The 14,680-nt window shown below is 49.4% G+C and overlaps 1 protein-coding gene across 2 annotated transcripts in view; it reads left to right on the forward strand.

The window, feature by feature from the left end:
- Positions 1–14,680, forward strand: part of MGAT4B (alpha-1,3-mannosyl-glycoprotein 4-beta-N-acetylglucosaminyltransferase B) — a 50,753-nt gene that overhangs the window by 34,309 nt on the left and 1,764 nt on the right. Inside the window, exons 2-13 of one of the 2 annotated variants that reach the window (XM_015641842.1) lie at positions 759–938; positions 1,631–1,771; positions 2,612–2,745; positions 5,242–5,288; positions 7,368–7,481; positions 7,914–7,989; positions 8,367–8,481; positions 9,199–9,329; positions 12,167–12,274; positions 13,204–13,412; positions 13,785–13,863; positions 14,313–14,400. In XM_015641842.1, coding sequence (XP_015497328.1) covers positions 759–938; positions 1,631–1,771; positions 2,612–2,745; positions 5,242–5,288; positions 7,368–7,481; positions 7,914–7,989; positions 8,367–8,481; positions 9,199–9,329; positions 12,167–12,274; positions 13,204–13,412; positions 13,785–13,863; positions 14,313–14,400 — 1,422 coding nt within the window. The remainder of the gene's footprint in view (positions 1–758; positions 939–1,630; positions 1,772–2,611; positions 2,746–5,241; positions 5,289–7,367; positions 7,482–7,913; positions 7,990–8,366; positions 8,482–9,198; positions 9,330–12,166; positions 12,275–13,203; positions 13,413–13,784; positions 13,864–14,312; positions 14,401–14,680) is intronic. The other variant, XM_015641843.1, reaches the window with a different exon arrangement.

The raw sequence follows: 14,680 nt of genomic DNA on the forward strand, positions 1-14,680 counted from the left end.
GTGTGTATCCAAACACTTGAATTCATATAAGTGTTACAGATAAGCATCCAGGTAGCTGTTGCCATGTGATTTTCTTTATCCTGATGTGTTTTGGAGAGGTTAGATTCACGAAATCTCTTTAGACTCCTGAGCTTTGGGTCTCTCTTCCAAAGCTGGAGGAGGTGCTGTCTGCACCCTTGTCTCACTGCAGGGCAGCATTACCCCTTGCCAACATCTCTCTTTCCATCACTCAGGATCCTCCAGGGGATGGTTGTATTTTTGTATCTAGGAAGGGAAAGTTTTTTACAAGCTGGGGAAGGCTCAACCTGCAGAAATGGATAGATTGGATATTAGGAAAAAATCCTTCAGAAGAAATCTGCCCGTCATTCACACAAGCTGCCCAGGGAGGTGGTGGAATCACAATCCCTGAAGAGATGTAAAAGATGTGTAGATGTGGGAACATGGTTTAGTGGTGGACTTGGCATTGCTGGGTTAATGGTTGGACTCAATGATCTTAGAGTTTTTTTCTAGCCCAAACTGTTCTATGATTCTGTTCCTACATGACCCAGAAACCCAAGCTGAAAAAGGAAAAATGGAAGTGGCTTTATTATTGTAATTCTGCAACTTAATTTGCCCTACCCACAACCCTTTCACCAATGGGTGCATGCTGGACCACAGCTCCCTAAATCTATAATTTAAGGACTGGGGAGGCAAGGGAGGTATGAGTGAAAGCCTTCTGAGCACAGAGGACAAAACTTCTCTTTCTTCTCCATCCTCAGGTGACGTTGTGGACATCTACCAGCGGGAGTTCCTCGCGCTCCGGGACCGGCTGCACGCAGCCGAGCAGGAGAGCCTGAAGCGCTCCAAGGAGCTCAACCTGGTCCTGGAGGAGATCAAGAGAGCACTGTCGGAGAAGCAGGCCCTGCGGGATATAAACCGCACCTGGAGCAGCTTATCTGGTGAATAAACAGGCCTTGAGGATCTGGGGCAGTGTTGAAGCTGTTTCTAATGAGGAGGTAGAGAGGTGTGTGTGTGTGTGCGTGTGCGCAGGGCTGCGGACAGGACCTGCTCTTCTCTCCCCCGGTGTGAGCAAATTGTGGAGTTCAGAGAGACTTGGGAGCTCTTAAACTCCTGTTTAATTAGAGGTGCATAAGCATCATTAAACACGGATTTGCCTCTGCTGAGGATATTTGCCAATTTGCTTGCTTACAAGCTTTTTTTTCTCCCTTGCAAGTCATACACTCCGTTTCCTATGGCTGTATTCAACCCATATGGAAAATGGGTATCCAAAGAGAGGGGGGAGGAAGGAGTTAGGCTGGCTGAGCACCCCTTGCCAATTTATTTGTTCCTTTTTTTATTTTTTTTTAAGTTGCTCAGTTCAAGAAAATTGGATCTCTGCAGAAAGATCTGATTTGACCTTCATTTTATCTTCATTCTCCCCTCTCCTTCCCAAATATTTCGGGACTTCTTTAAGGCCCTCCTGGCTCCTGCTGAACTTTAATTGGGTTTGTGGTAGCATGTTAAAGGTTGGCCTGATTTTTTATAACCCAGCAGTAGTCTCGGGTGGCCAGGCTGCTGTAAAAAGGCTTTTTGCCTTGCAGTCTCTTCCTTCCTACCGTGCCTTGCAATTGATTCCCTTTTCCTTTTTAAGACGAAACCAAGTTAAAACTGTGGAATATCACCAACAAGAATGTGCTGCACCTTCCCACCATCTTCCATCATTTGCCACATTTGCTGTCAAAGGAGAACAGTCTGCAGCCAGCCGTGCATGTGGGACAGGGGCGCACTGGAGGTAAATGGGAATTAGTGCTGCTTCTGGTGCTCTTCCTCACCTTGGTGCCTGTCCCTCCCCTTTCCTCCGGGCCTGGCTGTGGCTCAGATACGAGCAGGACTGGAGGAAGGGCTGCATGCATCATGCAAGCTTCCTTGGTTATGGTGACATGTGGGGTGGGTGAGCCATGTCACGCCTGCAAGTCTACAGGGGAGTGCTGTCTGTGCTCTTGACTGGCCCTAAAATGTTCTTGATGCTTCTGCCAGATGTTGTTTGCTGCTTTCCATATCCAGAGTGCTCTAGACTTTGCCTGGAAGGGCTTTAGTTGAAAGCATTGTTTGTAGGGTGCTTCATGGAGACTGTAACCCAAATAAGGGGACAAATCCCATCAGGAACAGGATTTTGGTTACTTGATGATTCCCCCAGATCCCAAATCCCAACCCAGCACCAAAGACCTGACTTGCACCTACTAAACTGGAGTGTTTTTTGCCATGGGAGGGCTTTGGAGAACAAGAGGTGGTCTTCAAGTTACTGTTCACAAGTGGAAAGGCCCCTGGGAGGGAAAAGGGTTTTGGGTATTTCCTTGGAGATCATTCCTTCAGGAAAAAAAGCAGAGCCTATCTTACTGCCCATGGGTGCCCTGCTAGCCTGGCACGCTGGGGTGCTGCTGGTTGGCACTGAGCTGAGGACAGGAGTGTGGGAACCCTGCACAGCCCAGGAGCCCCCCAGCCTGCTGCTCACTGCTGGTTTTTAATGACAGAGCCTGGCACTGACCAGGTGAACCATGAGTTGGTCATGGGAGCAGAGCAAAATGTCCAACACAGCCCCCCCTCTCTAAAATCTCTCCGTGGCCCTGGGCAGTGTCCGTCGTGATGGGAATCCCCAGCGTGAAGCGAGAGGTGCATTCCTACCTCACCGACACCCTCAACTCCCTCATCTCAGAGCTCACTCAGCAGGAGAAGGAGGACTCTGTCATCGTTGTCCTCATTGCCGAGGTAAGACAGAGCTTTGCCATTTTCCCCTTTTCCCTGGCCCCCCACCCCACTGTGTGCCAGACTCGGTGCCAAACAGGATGCTGCCCACCCGGACACCAGCTCTGCCACTTGCTGGGCAGATGAGCCTGGCCTTGGGCTGCTGTCCAGCAGGATCAGCAGGTGTGAATTGACCAAAATGAAATGCTGGTTGGGCCAGAGAGGATCAGGATGTGAGCAGGCAAATGTGTCCCATTAGCAGCTACCGGTGTGGCACAGCTCACCTGAATCATGATGCCTTCTGCAGGGTGCTTGAGTGGTCATCCACAAAATGAACTGGAGCAGCCCCGTGACCATGCCTAGGAGAGCTCTCAGATCTGCTCCTGCAGCAGCTCTGTTTCTCCATGTACCTGTAACACAGCACTAAACCCCTCTTGAAACTCAAGAGTTGGTGACTCGGGGTTGAGACTGATAGGCCTTTTTGTACTGGTGCCTGGAGCCCGGAATCCATTGCTGAATCCAAGGGCTAAAAAGACTTGATACATTAATCCGCAAGAGCTGCTTTTATCTATGGGTTTAGATGTTTATTTTTCTCCATGGCTTTCCTCTCAGGATTATTTTCTTGAGCCTGAAGTGCATTTGTCTTAATTTCCAGAAATCCGGTGAGAAAGATAAACCTCAGTAGCCTGTTACTGAGAGCAGAACAAAGATGAATGTCTGGGTTTGCTGCCTCTTTACCCATAATCTGACATTTTGAGTAGCATTTGGCATTCAGGGCTCTGGCTGGTATTTTCTACAGGGAGAAGGTGTGCACAGATGGGTGCAGCCCAAAGGGCCCAGGACAGGGTTAGCTCCCTTGCAGTCATTTAGCTCCCTTGGAGCCAGGACAAGTTTGGTGACAAGTTTTTGCAGTGGGTAAGTTGAAGCCTGAGAGGCTTTAAGCAACTTGACCCAGACCAGCTCCTGTTTTGGACTGAAGTAACACTACTTTAGTTGACTTGAAAATAAGGTGTCTGCTCTGATGGCAGCTCCTGATTTTCAGGATGTACCTATGACAAGGAAAGTGAACAACAAATAAATTAATTCTGATCATGTGAGGTGCAGGAGCACATACACCACATCCCAGTAACAGCATTGGCAGTTGTTGCAGATTCCTTTGGCCAAGTTTGGTCTTGGAGCTGCACAACATCCTTCTGTGCAAGTGTCTGCCACGTCTATGCCTGCTCTGCCTCTTCCCAAAGTGTTTCTCCATGTACCTGCACTTGTTAGGGCATGGGATAAAGAGTAAATAGTGGAGAGGGTGGTATGAACCTGAAGTAAATGCTGAATAATTTGGAGACTCAGCACAACTGCAACAACTGAATGTTCTTCCTGGGATAGGGACTTCTCATTCCCAAGTGTCACTGCTGGCCACTGCAGGTGTCATCCACAGTGGCTGGGCTGCCTGGGAGAGCAGGGGCTTCCTCAGCTGCCTGAGGGGAGCCCTGGGGTGAGATGGCTGGCATGGCTGTCACCAACCCACTGTTTCAGACACTTGGAGTGGAGCTACATGGTTCCTGCCAAAGCCAGGAGCATCTTTCCTGCTTTTGTTTTTCCCATTGCTGTTTTCTTGGCACAGTGCAGTAAGAAATCAGTCCAGCACTGGAACTCTGAGCCCTGTTTAGGAAAGGGACCTTTTCCTTTGGAGAAAACCCTCCCTTGTCTCTGTGCCAGCACAGAAGTGCTGTGCTCAGCCTGTGACACACATCCCGGTGTCTCATTCTCACCTCGCCCAGCAGCAGCTGGTCCCGGCTTCTGCGGTGCTGCATCGGCAGATCCACCCAGGACCTCGTATGGCTGCCCAAATCAATGCCACCACCAGCGAACAGGAACAGTTTTTGCTCATGGGTCTCCTGCCTTTTGTTCTGGGGTTTTGTTTTCCCTGTCACTGTGCAGATGGTTTCAGGCTGGTCCCTGTGCTTGCACTTACCTCACCCACAGACAGCAGCGAGCAGGACTGGCCACCTTTGTCTCCCAAATGTTATGGGTTGCCATGTTGATTGTTGGAACAAACTGGGGCTTTGGGAAGAAAAGTGTCAAAATGAACCTGAAATGAAAAACTGGTCAACAGACCCCTCATTTTCACCAAAGGGTACAGAGTATTCGCTGCCATGAATATTCTCTTGGATGCAAGACAGGGGGTGTAGGGAAAAAAGAAATAGCCCAGAAGTTAAAACTTGTGCAAACACCTGGTGCTGTCAGGGGCAGAAGTGCTAGGAGAGCACATGGGGAAGAGGTGCAGGATCTTGTGGCCTTTGGGATGGATTTTGGTGTGTGATGCCTTTGGTTAACACAGAGGAGGGCTCCTGGGAGCCTGTCAGCATGGGAGAGCAGTAAAGCTGGATAAAAGGAGATATGAGGGTAAATGAAGATGATACAGATGTGCTGACAATACCCTGGATGTGTTGAAGAAGATTTCTGAGCCATGGGGGACACAGGCTAAGGCTGAAGGGTCTAACACTGCTTTTGTTTCGCTTTCAGACGGATCCACAGTACACAGCCGGAGTGGCAGAAAATATCAAAAACTTGTAAGCACTTCCAAGTGGCTTCAGTGTACAGCCTGTGCCTGCAGCAAGGCCAGGGAAGGGCTTCATTAAGGAGAAAATACACTTTTCTGCTTCCCTGTTGTATTTTGTTGTTGTTGCTTGGGGTTTTTTCCTAAACTCTGTTTGCTAATGCCACTTCCACTTTCTGCTCGTTCTAAAGTGCATCCCGTGTGTAGCTTCTTAGGAGGCTGCTTTGTGCCCCAAGTATTTAACACACGTGGTCATTTTGTTCTGTTTTGCTTCTTCTGCCCTGGGGCACTGTGAGGAGATGGATTGTTTAGATTTCCAGCGATTCTGGCAGTTGTTTCAGCGTCTGCTGCAGCCCTGTCCTTGCTCTGTGCAGTCTGGGCAGTGTAGTAAGCACACACGAAAGCTCCTGCCTTATTTTGCTTTAAAATCCATGATCTATCTTTCTTCCCACTCCAGCCTGTTTGTTTTCCCCTTGTTCTAGGCTCCAGTTACATTTGTCTCTCTTGCTGGCTGCTATTTATGTCCTGGAGCCTCAGTGGCTTTCGCAGCTTCGTCTGTGGCTGTTTAAGCAGAAGCTGGTGATGGATTATTAACCATGAGCTGGTCCAGTGATAACAGCAGCAGAGCTCGGGGCAAAGGGAAGAGGGGGTGAGAGAGGGGGCGGTGACTCCCATCCAGCTCCTGCCATTGCTCCTTTCCAAGGGATCATTGCGGGAAGGAGAAGCGAAAGGGCAGCAGCTCCTGCCAGCCCCTGTCCCCAGGCAGGGATGGGAGAGGGGCTGGGATGGGTGTGGGGAGCGCTGTGTGGCACTTGCAGAAGAGCTGAAGCTGAAGCAGAGCCCTCCATCTTGCTGTGCAGGAGCTGGCAGGGCTCCCCTCCTTGTGCCTGCAGGAGCAGGACGCACTTCTGGGGATAATGGACTGATTGTCCGGTGGATCCTGATGAAATTACCGGGCACTGCTGCACAGAGCGCCTCTGCGTACAAGTCCTGAAACTTTAATTGACTTAATGATTTGATTTCTCATCATCCCCCTCTCCAGTGCCTCCTGCCCCTCCCTGAGCCACTGAAATTATTTTTCTTCCAAATTGAATTGAGGTGGTGTGGGGCCAGGGCAGGCTGGGCTTCTCACAGGAGGGAGAAAGCTGTTGCTGCTTTACTGAAATGTTTTTTCAGCTCAGTGAGAAGCTGCTGTTTCACTGCTTCTTGAAGAAGGGAAGATTTGAAAATGTTAGCTGAAAGACCTTCCAGTCCCAAGGAAGGAATAAAGAAGGGCAAAAGCAGTGAGAAGTTTTGGGGAGTCTTGCTGCTTTGTTTCCCTCTGCCCCATCTCCCATCCTCCAGGCTCTGCACAAACAAAGGAAATCAGCCTTGCACCAAATGTCCTCCAAAAGGCAGTATAAAAATAACTGTTTTTCCTGCTTCTCTCTCACAGTTAGAGCAATCCCAGGGTATTGCTTAAGGCTGATGTAGGTGCCTTCTTTTTAGATGGGTGACATTATTTTCTGTTTGAGTTTGACTCTTGAAGGGTTTCTTAGCCACATTATAGGAAAAGCAGATGCTGATTTTATCAGCATAAGAGAATAGGTAGACTTCCTGCTGGCTCCCTGAACTACAGCACAGCAGTGTTTTAAGCAACTTAGCAGAAATGTATAGCACAACCTCTGCAAAATTAATTTTAATTACTGATGCCTTTGGAAAATCTCTAAATGCCTGTAGTGCCAAGCCCTTTCTTTGCTGGACCAGTTTGTAGGTCATTTAATCCTGTAAAGGGTACATGGTGCTCAGGGCTGGTCTTTAAAACTGACCTGTGTGTGTGCAGGAGGAAGGAGGATGCTGGTGGGGGGAGTATATGCACATGGGGCTGTTGGAGACTGTGGGAGGGAGAAGATAACTTAAAATGTCCTTGTCAATCCCGGCTGATGTCTTCTGATGAGGCCTGGAAATGCACTAGGTACCAGGGAAGTTGTACCTTAGAGGTTGTGGTTTTTGTTTGGTTCTGTGGCTCAGTGTTTACCCAGTGATTTGGCCTATGAAATGTTGTGTCAGATGTGGAGGTATTTGTTAGTTTACTGCTGCTTTTCTCCCTCAGATTCCCGAAGGAAATACACTCAGGTCTCCTGGAGGTAATATCCCCATCTCCACATTTCTATCCTGATTTCTCCCACCTGCGAGAATCCTTTGGAGACCCCAAGGAAAGAGTCAGGTAAGAAGGAGTGAGCACATAAACAAGCAAGCCCTGAATTAAGGAACTGTAGCAAGTTCCTCACTGACTCCAGCAGGAAAGGCTCTTCTGCAGGGGCAGGTGAGGACCTTAAACTTGAATTATCCAAGAGCTGGAAGGATGTGATTTGGTGACAGGGGATAAAGTAGCACCAGGTTTGCCAGGCTTCCTTTGTGCTGTGGTGTTTCTGTCACCAAGCAAGGGGCTCATTTTAACCCAAATTATCTTCATTTTGGAAGTCCTTGAGATTTCCAGTAACTCTTAGCTGACCAGGGACCAAAGAGAGAAGCTATATGCCATCCCCTCTGCCTCACAGGGCTGTGTCACCTTCCCTCAAACCCAGCCTTGGCAGGCTCCCTGGAGCAGCCCTACCCCAGCAGAGACTGACACTCCCATTGTCTTTGTCTCTTTCAGGTGGAGGACAAAGCAGAACCTGGACTACTGCTTTTTAATGATGTATGCCCAGTCCAAAGGCATTTATTATGTGCAGGTGGGTTTGGTGCTGGTGCTGAAGGGAAGATGGATGTACCTGTGAGTTCACTGTACTGGCTCATACCAGCTGAGAGAGAGCAAAGAGCGCATTCAATTCTGTGATGCAGCAGAGTGGGAGCAGGTTTTAACCAAATAGGTTCAAAAGCTGGGTTTTAAAAACACTTTTTGACTTTGAAACCTCCCACTTAGGAAAGGCAGAAGTCCTTGTTTCTCTTACCTGTTAGATTAAGTGAGAAAAAGTGCTTGGAGCACGTTATAGAATAAACCGGGTCTGTGCCAAAGCTTTCCTCTGGTCTAAGGTGTGATTGCTCTGCATAGAGAGACTGTTGCTGGGACCTGGATGGGACATTGGAACTGTGTCCTTTTGTCTTGCAGCTTGAGGATGATATTGTGGCCAAACCAAACTATCTCAGCACGATGAAGAACTTTGCCTTGCAGCAGCCCTCTGAGGAGTGGATGATCCTGGAGTTCTCTCAGCTGGGGTTCATTGGTAATGTTCTCCCCCACTCACCCCAGTCCTATCAGCCACAAGAGCCTGCTGGTTCTTGGCCTAAGAAATTGTCCCCACAAGGTGGTAAAATACTTGATCCCCTCCTTTTTTTGCAGTGACCCTTGTGTTTGCACAGGGGACAAAGATCCTCACAGCTGGTACTGCTGTTACTCACTTTTAGTAAAAATAAGCCTGGTGAGTGGCCCAGCTGACAGTCAAACAGCCTAGATATGGCCAGTAGCTTTTAGGCTGGATGAGATCTGGATTTGCCTAAGAGTGTGCAAAAGGAAGTTTACATCAGCCCAGAACTATTTTGGGAACAGCACTACATGGTTGCAGTAGCAGCTTGATCTGTTATTTTGGATACTGGTTTGACTGGCTTAAAACTTGTAGTTTTCAGGGCAGGAAATGGTCTGTCCTGCAGCTGGCTGCGTTTTTCATCCTTGTTTCTCTTTACTGAATGGGAGATTTTTAGACCTTTTGATACTGTTATGACCTGTGAAACTCTAATGCTTTCTAATTCTGCAGCAAATATTAAATCCAGAACTGTATTGGCAATGTCAGCAGTGCTGGTACATAAACCAGAGCCACATGTTGTTTCCTTCACATAGATGGACACATCTAACCTCCGTAGCCCAGTCTCCCTATTTTTTCTCTCCCAGCTCTGATTCTAGACCATTTCATACCTTAGCTCCTCTCTCTCTCTTTGTGCTTTAGGAAAAATGTTCAAGTCTCTGGATCTGAGCTTGATTGTGGAGTTCATCTTGATGTTCTATAAGGACAAACCCATTGACTGGCTGCTGGATCACATCCTCTGGGTGAAAGTCTGCAACCCTGAGAAAGATGCAGTATGTAAACAACCTCTGTTGAAGGGAAATGTTCTGTTGTGTGTGTGCAAATGTACACTTGGCTGTGCCTCCAGAGGATCTTTCCTGTGAGCTCTGGTGCTAACTGACTGCACCGAGCCATCCCTGTGGAGCGTGCCGCAGGGTGTCCTTGTGGATTGTGTAAGTGGAGACCTGGGAGTTCAGGCTTTTGTAGTCTGCAGCTGCCAGGAAAGGCATTATTTCTGCATCTAAGCACTAACAGGGTATTCCTCCTCCGGTCCTGTGTTCCCCATTCTTGTGTGTTGTTTTGCATTCCGGTGTGCTTCTCTCCCTGAAGCCGTTTCCCACTCGCTGACTGCAACCCCAGAATAACCCTTTGACGCTGGATCCATGTGCCCTACCCTCCTGGAGCACACATGGAGACTGCCCAGAGAGCTCACCCCAGATGACCCAGAGCAAACCCTCCTTGCACAGTCTGCCAGAATGAAGCCAGATCACACAAAACTCTTGTCAGGGTTTCTAAGAGGGTGTGGAGAGGTGAAATGGGTTCTGGTTTTGTGCTGCCACTCCTTTTGCAGAGCCATAAGGCCCAGTGCCCTGTGGAGGTTGTGTTTGAACTCCAGCAGCAAGGGGCTAAAGCGAGTGGGAAGGGCAGAGGAGGAGTGTGTGTGTGGCAGCAGATGTAAGATGAGCTCAGCACCAGATACTCTCCTGTCTTCTCTCTGAGCATACTGTATTTACTCAAACACTTGCTTGCCCTCCTCCCCCAGTGGAGAACAAGCAGCAGAGTCCCTGTGCAGAGCTCAGAGCCAGTGGCTCAGAACAGACTTCATGGTGACAACCATGTTGTGGTGATAAATGCCACAGCAAGTGGACACTCTGGGAATTAATATTGTATTTATGTGCTGGGGGAATGGAGCATCCTCAGAGCTCTGCAGAACTGGGGCAAGGATGTGGTTTAATTTGGCCTGATCCCTGGCAGAGGACATGGCATTGGCTCCAGTACCCCTGGTGCAGCAGGACCAGTCTCAGATGATGTCCACTGAATCCTCCTGTCAGCTCAAACCATGTGTTCAGATGTGACACAGCAGTCCCCAGGACTGTCTGGCAACCCCACAGTCTGCACAGCTGTGGGGAAAGCTGGATGGGTGGGATGCTGGGATGGAGCTGGGAATGATGCTGCTGTCTGTGCCCCCACCTTCAAAATCCTCAGCCTGAGCACTGATTAAATGCAGGTCCTGCTGTGCAGGATCATCTTCTCCTTAGCTCATCTGTGCTCATCTTTTCCTACCTGATGGAACCAAAGTTTTCTCAGGGGAAACCACAAACCTCTTAAACATGTTGCCTTTTTAAAAATTAACCTACTTTCCATGTGGATTTCTGGCTCCTTTCCCCCACTGTTTGCATGATTAACTCTGTACAGTGCCCTTTCAGACATGACTTTCACTTGTAAATCCCACTGTGCAGAATCAAATTGGTAGCGGGGAGAATTTGTCTTTTTGATTGAAAGTTTGTTTGACCTGAGCTTTTGGTGAGTGCTCTGCCTGCTCTGGGTCTATTTTGCACCTTCTTTTTTAACTAATTTTAGACTTACCTGGGGTAGAGCTGTGTGAAAGGATGACCTTCTTACCACCAACTGAGCTGTTCCCCCTCCTGGTTAGTCTGACAAGTCTGCTTTCAGGAAACATTTCTTTAGCAGTGCAGGAAAAGGGGAGAAAGGCAAATCAGGAGATGCAGTAGCTGCCTCCATTCCCCTTCCTCCTCCTCTCCCCATCCAGAGTGAGATAGCCATGATGGAGTTGCATCCAGAGTTGCTGGCAGCGAGTAGGATCTGTCCCATTAGCATGGCTAGTTTTAATTTTCTAATGTAACGTGAGCTGGATTAGGGGATTATCTCTTTTGCAGCTCTCAGGGGTCATGCCTGGAATTTCCCAGCTCCCAGGCCATGCTGGGGGCTTGGTGTGGCACCCTGTCTGTTCCAGGCATCCGGCGATGCTGCACCCGCCGCGGGATTTCTGCCGGGTGGGAGGCTGCAAGAACAGATGGCATTAGGGATGTGCATGCATTTCTTTTCTTGGAAAAAGCCAAAGTTGGATAACAAATACCCTCTCCATACAGCTTTTAACCTGTATTTTTGTCCTGCTCCCCCAAACTGAGAGAAATGAGCTATTTTAAAATGTGAGTTCTCATCTCCCCACGCTCTCAGTGATTTTCCCTTTTGTCCTTTATTCCCTCTCCATCGTCTCTCTCCCTCCACTCCATGGTAAATCACTGCCAGGATCACAGTTGCCTCTCCAAGTTTATTTATGTGGTAGATAGGTGTGAAACAGCCCAGCAGCTCTAACAGTGGCATGTACTGTACATCTGCTCACAGCTCCTGCCAGCAGACTGGGAACTGCCCATCCAGAGAGAGCCCACCCTTGGGACCTGTTCCCCTGGGCTCTGAGTCATCCCAGGATTACTGTACCTTCAGACATCAGGGATCCCAAGCTCTGAGTTGTAGGAAAAAGGCTCTCCTAATAAGCCAAGAGCAAAGGAAACTCAGTTCTCTGGCTGTTCCTCCCTGACAGCACAGCGGGGATTTGCTCAGCATTCTTACCTATGCTTGGCAGGAGAAATTCGGCCCTTAAACCAGGACCCTTCCCAGCAGAGCCAGGGGGCCAGTGGCCAAGAGCCTGAGTCTGGTTTCCCCAGAGTGTGGTTAAAAGCCCTCTTGCCACCTTAGAGCCTAAATACCACAGAAGGGCACAGAGATGAAGGACAGGGTTGTCTGTCACTCCTTGTGCCCTTGTCTGTCCCTGCTGAGGGCCACAGTGGCCTGCAGAGGTTTGAGCCTGGGGCACTGTGTCTTGTTTCAGAAACACTGCGACAGGCAGAAGGCAAACCTGAGGATCCGCTTCAAGCCCTCGCTCTTCCAGCACGTGGGAACCCACTCCTCCTTGGCTGGGAAGATACAGAAGCTGAAGGTGGGTACCAGCTCTCCGTCCAAGCTACAGGTGGCCTGGCCTGCAGACACCCAGGAGCTGACTGCTTTTGGCTGGGGACATCAGTGACAGCAGCTGGTGGCAGCTGGATTTCTGTGAAGTGGTTGTATTTTATGATGAATTACAGTGAGCTCAGGTAGCTCCTGCTCCTCAGAATGGCAGTGACATGCACCAAGAGTCACTGCAAGATTTCAAGCCTCTGTACCAGTCCTGGCCACCCACCCTGAGTGCCAGATCATGGTCCAGGCAAGTGACTTCGAAGGATCGACTGAAAAACCTTGAGAGATGACTCCTGGGTTGGTCTGACTTCCTTCCCACTCTACTCCATATTCCTGGGATTTGGTGATGGGCAAATTATAACTCACTGTATAAGAGCTGGAATTGTTGATGTGTGTTTAAACATGAACAAAATGCAGCTTCCCACAACTACAAGTGCAGAACCCATAGACAGACATCCCTGGGCTGTGCTGTCTGTGTCATCCCTGGGGAAATGGATGGTATAATCCAGTTTGTATCACAGTGCAGTGCTGTCAGGCCATGTAATCCAGTCATTTTATGCTATTGTCAGCCTCACAGCTGCTTTCTCCTCAAGTGTAAAGACTGTTTCCAGAACTCCTGGGGCAGGGCCAGGCATTCAGGGACATTAGGACAATGAAAGGCTCCTTGGTGTGCTGGATCAGAGCACAGAGCAGGGGTGTTTCTCTGAGCTGCCTCTCCTGAAGCAGTGTCCTGGATCCAGTCACACATTCCCCTGCCTGGTGCCTTTCCCAGATCACTTCCATGTCTCATCCTTCTGTGCCCTGCAAATCACAACATTTTAATTTGCAGTGCCTTGTAGCTGTGACCCTGGTTCCTCACAGGCCAGAGCAGCTCATGGCCCTTCTCTGCCCTTTTGCTTTGTGCCCACCAAGGACAAGGACTTTGGGAAACAGGCACTGCGGAAAGAGCACGTCAACCCTCCTGCCGAGGTGAGCACCAGCCTGAAAACCTACCAGCACTTCACCTTGGAGAAGGCTTACCTGAGGGAGGACTTCTTCTGGGCCTTCACTCCCACTGCTGGAGACTTCATCCGATTCCGATTCTTCAAACCTCTCCGTATTGAAAGGCCAGTGCTTGAGGGGTCAGTGGGGGTGTGGGGGCAGCCCAGAGCACATGGAGGCACTTGACTTCTGCTCTTCTGGCAATTTAAATCAAATTTCTTGCCTGTCTCCTGCTTGGCTGCCCAGGAGGAGAGAGCAATGCTCTTCCAGGAGAAGGATAATTTAACCCTTTCTCACTGGGGCCACCTTTGCCAGAGCCCTTTGCTTTCCTGCACTTGTGAGCAGTCCATGGTTTAGCTGATCTGGCATAGAAAGTCTCAGGCCAAATGGTGCTGTGGGCTCTCAGGGAAGGTGCCTGTTAGGTTGAGCTGTTTGATGATTCAGATGGGGTGAAAGCCATCATGTGCCCCCTCACTCAGTGTGCCTTTCTGTGGATTTGGTCTCTGTCACAGGTTTTTCTTCCGCAGTGGGAACATCGAGCACCCCGAAGACAAACTCTTCAACACGACCGTGGAGGTTCTGCCATTTGACGTAAGTCTTTGATTGAGATTTGAGGTGAGGGTGGAGTGGGAAGCAAAAGAGGCTTGAGAGGAGGGAACTGCTTAGAGCCATCAGGAAAATCCTTACAAGATCTGAGTGCCTCTTACAGGTGCTGGCAGGGAGCCAGAGGGTCATGCCTGGTGCGATGCCACCTCGGGAATGGGGTGCTTTGCTAAGCATGGCTGTGTGAGCCATCCCTGTCTGGGGATGCTGCAATGGGTGGGATGGCTGCAGAGGAGGAGATGAAGCCAGAATGGTGCAGTGGAAAAGCAGTGTGAGGACTGCAGCTGTCCTCTTGTTTTGGGTGTGTGTCTCAGGGTTACCAGGTATGGGACGAGATGACAGGGTTTGCTGGCAATGACATCTCTGGGGTTGGTGCTTTTCCTTTGGGACTTTTGGGTGACTCTTGCCTTTGGCTTTGCACAAAACTCCTTTTGCAGAGTCTACAGTCAGATAAGGAAGCCTTGCAGGAGGGAAGAGGTGCAGTCATCAAGTACCGCAGGACAGCGGATGGCTACATCCAGATAGGTACAGTGGGGTGTGGGGTGGTAAAGTGCTTGCTGTCTTTGATAACACAGCCCAAGTCCTCACCTGCATGTCAAGAACCTTAGAGCTATTTGCTTGGCAAAGAGTAATTTCTGCTTGCCAGGAGAAAGGTTGGAACAGTATTTAATTGTCATTGTCTCCTCCCCTCCACTGCCCTCTCTCTCAGACCAGGTTGTCCTCCTCAGATAGTTTTCAGTCCTGCATTTCTGCCAATCTCTGCTCAGAGCTGGGACCAAATGATGCAGATTATTTCTTTGCTTAC

Source organism: Parus major, chromosome 13, assembly GCF_001522545.3.
Source record: "Parus major isolate Abel chromosome 13, Parus_major1.1, whole genome shotgun sequence".
Taxonomy (NCBI): Eukaryota; Metazoa; Chordata; class Aves; order Passeriformes; family Paridae; genus Parus; species Parus major.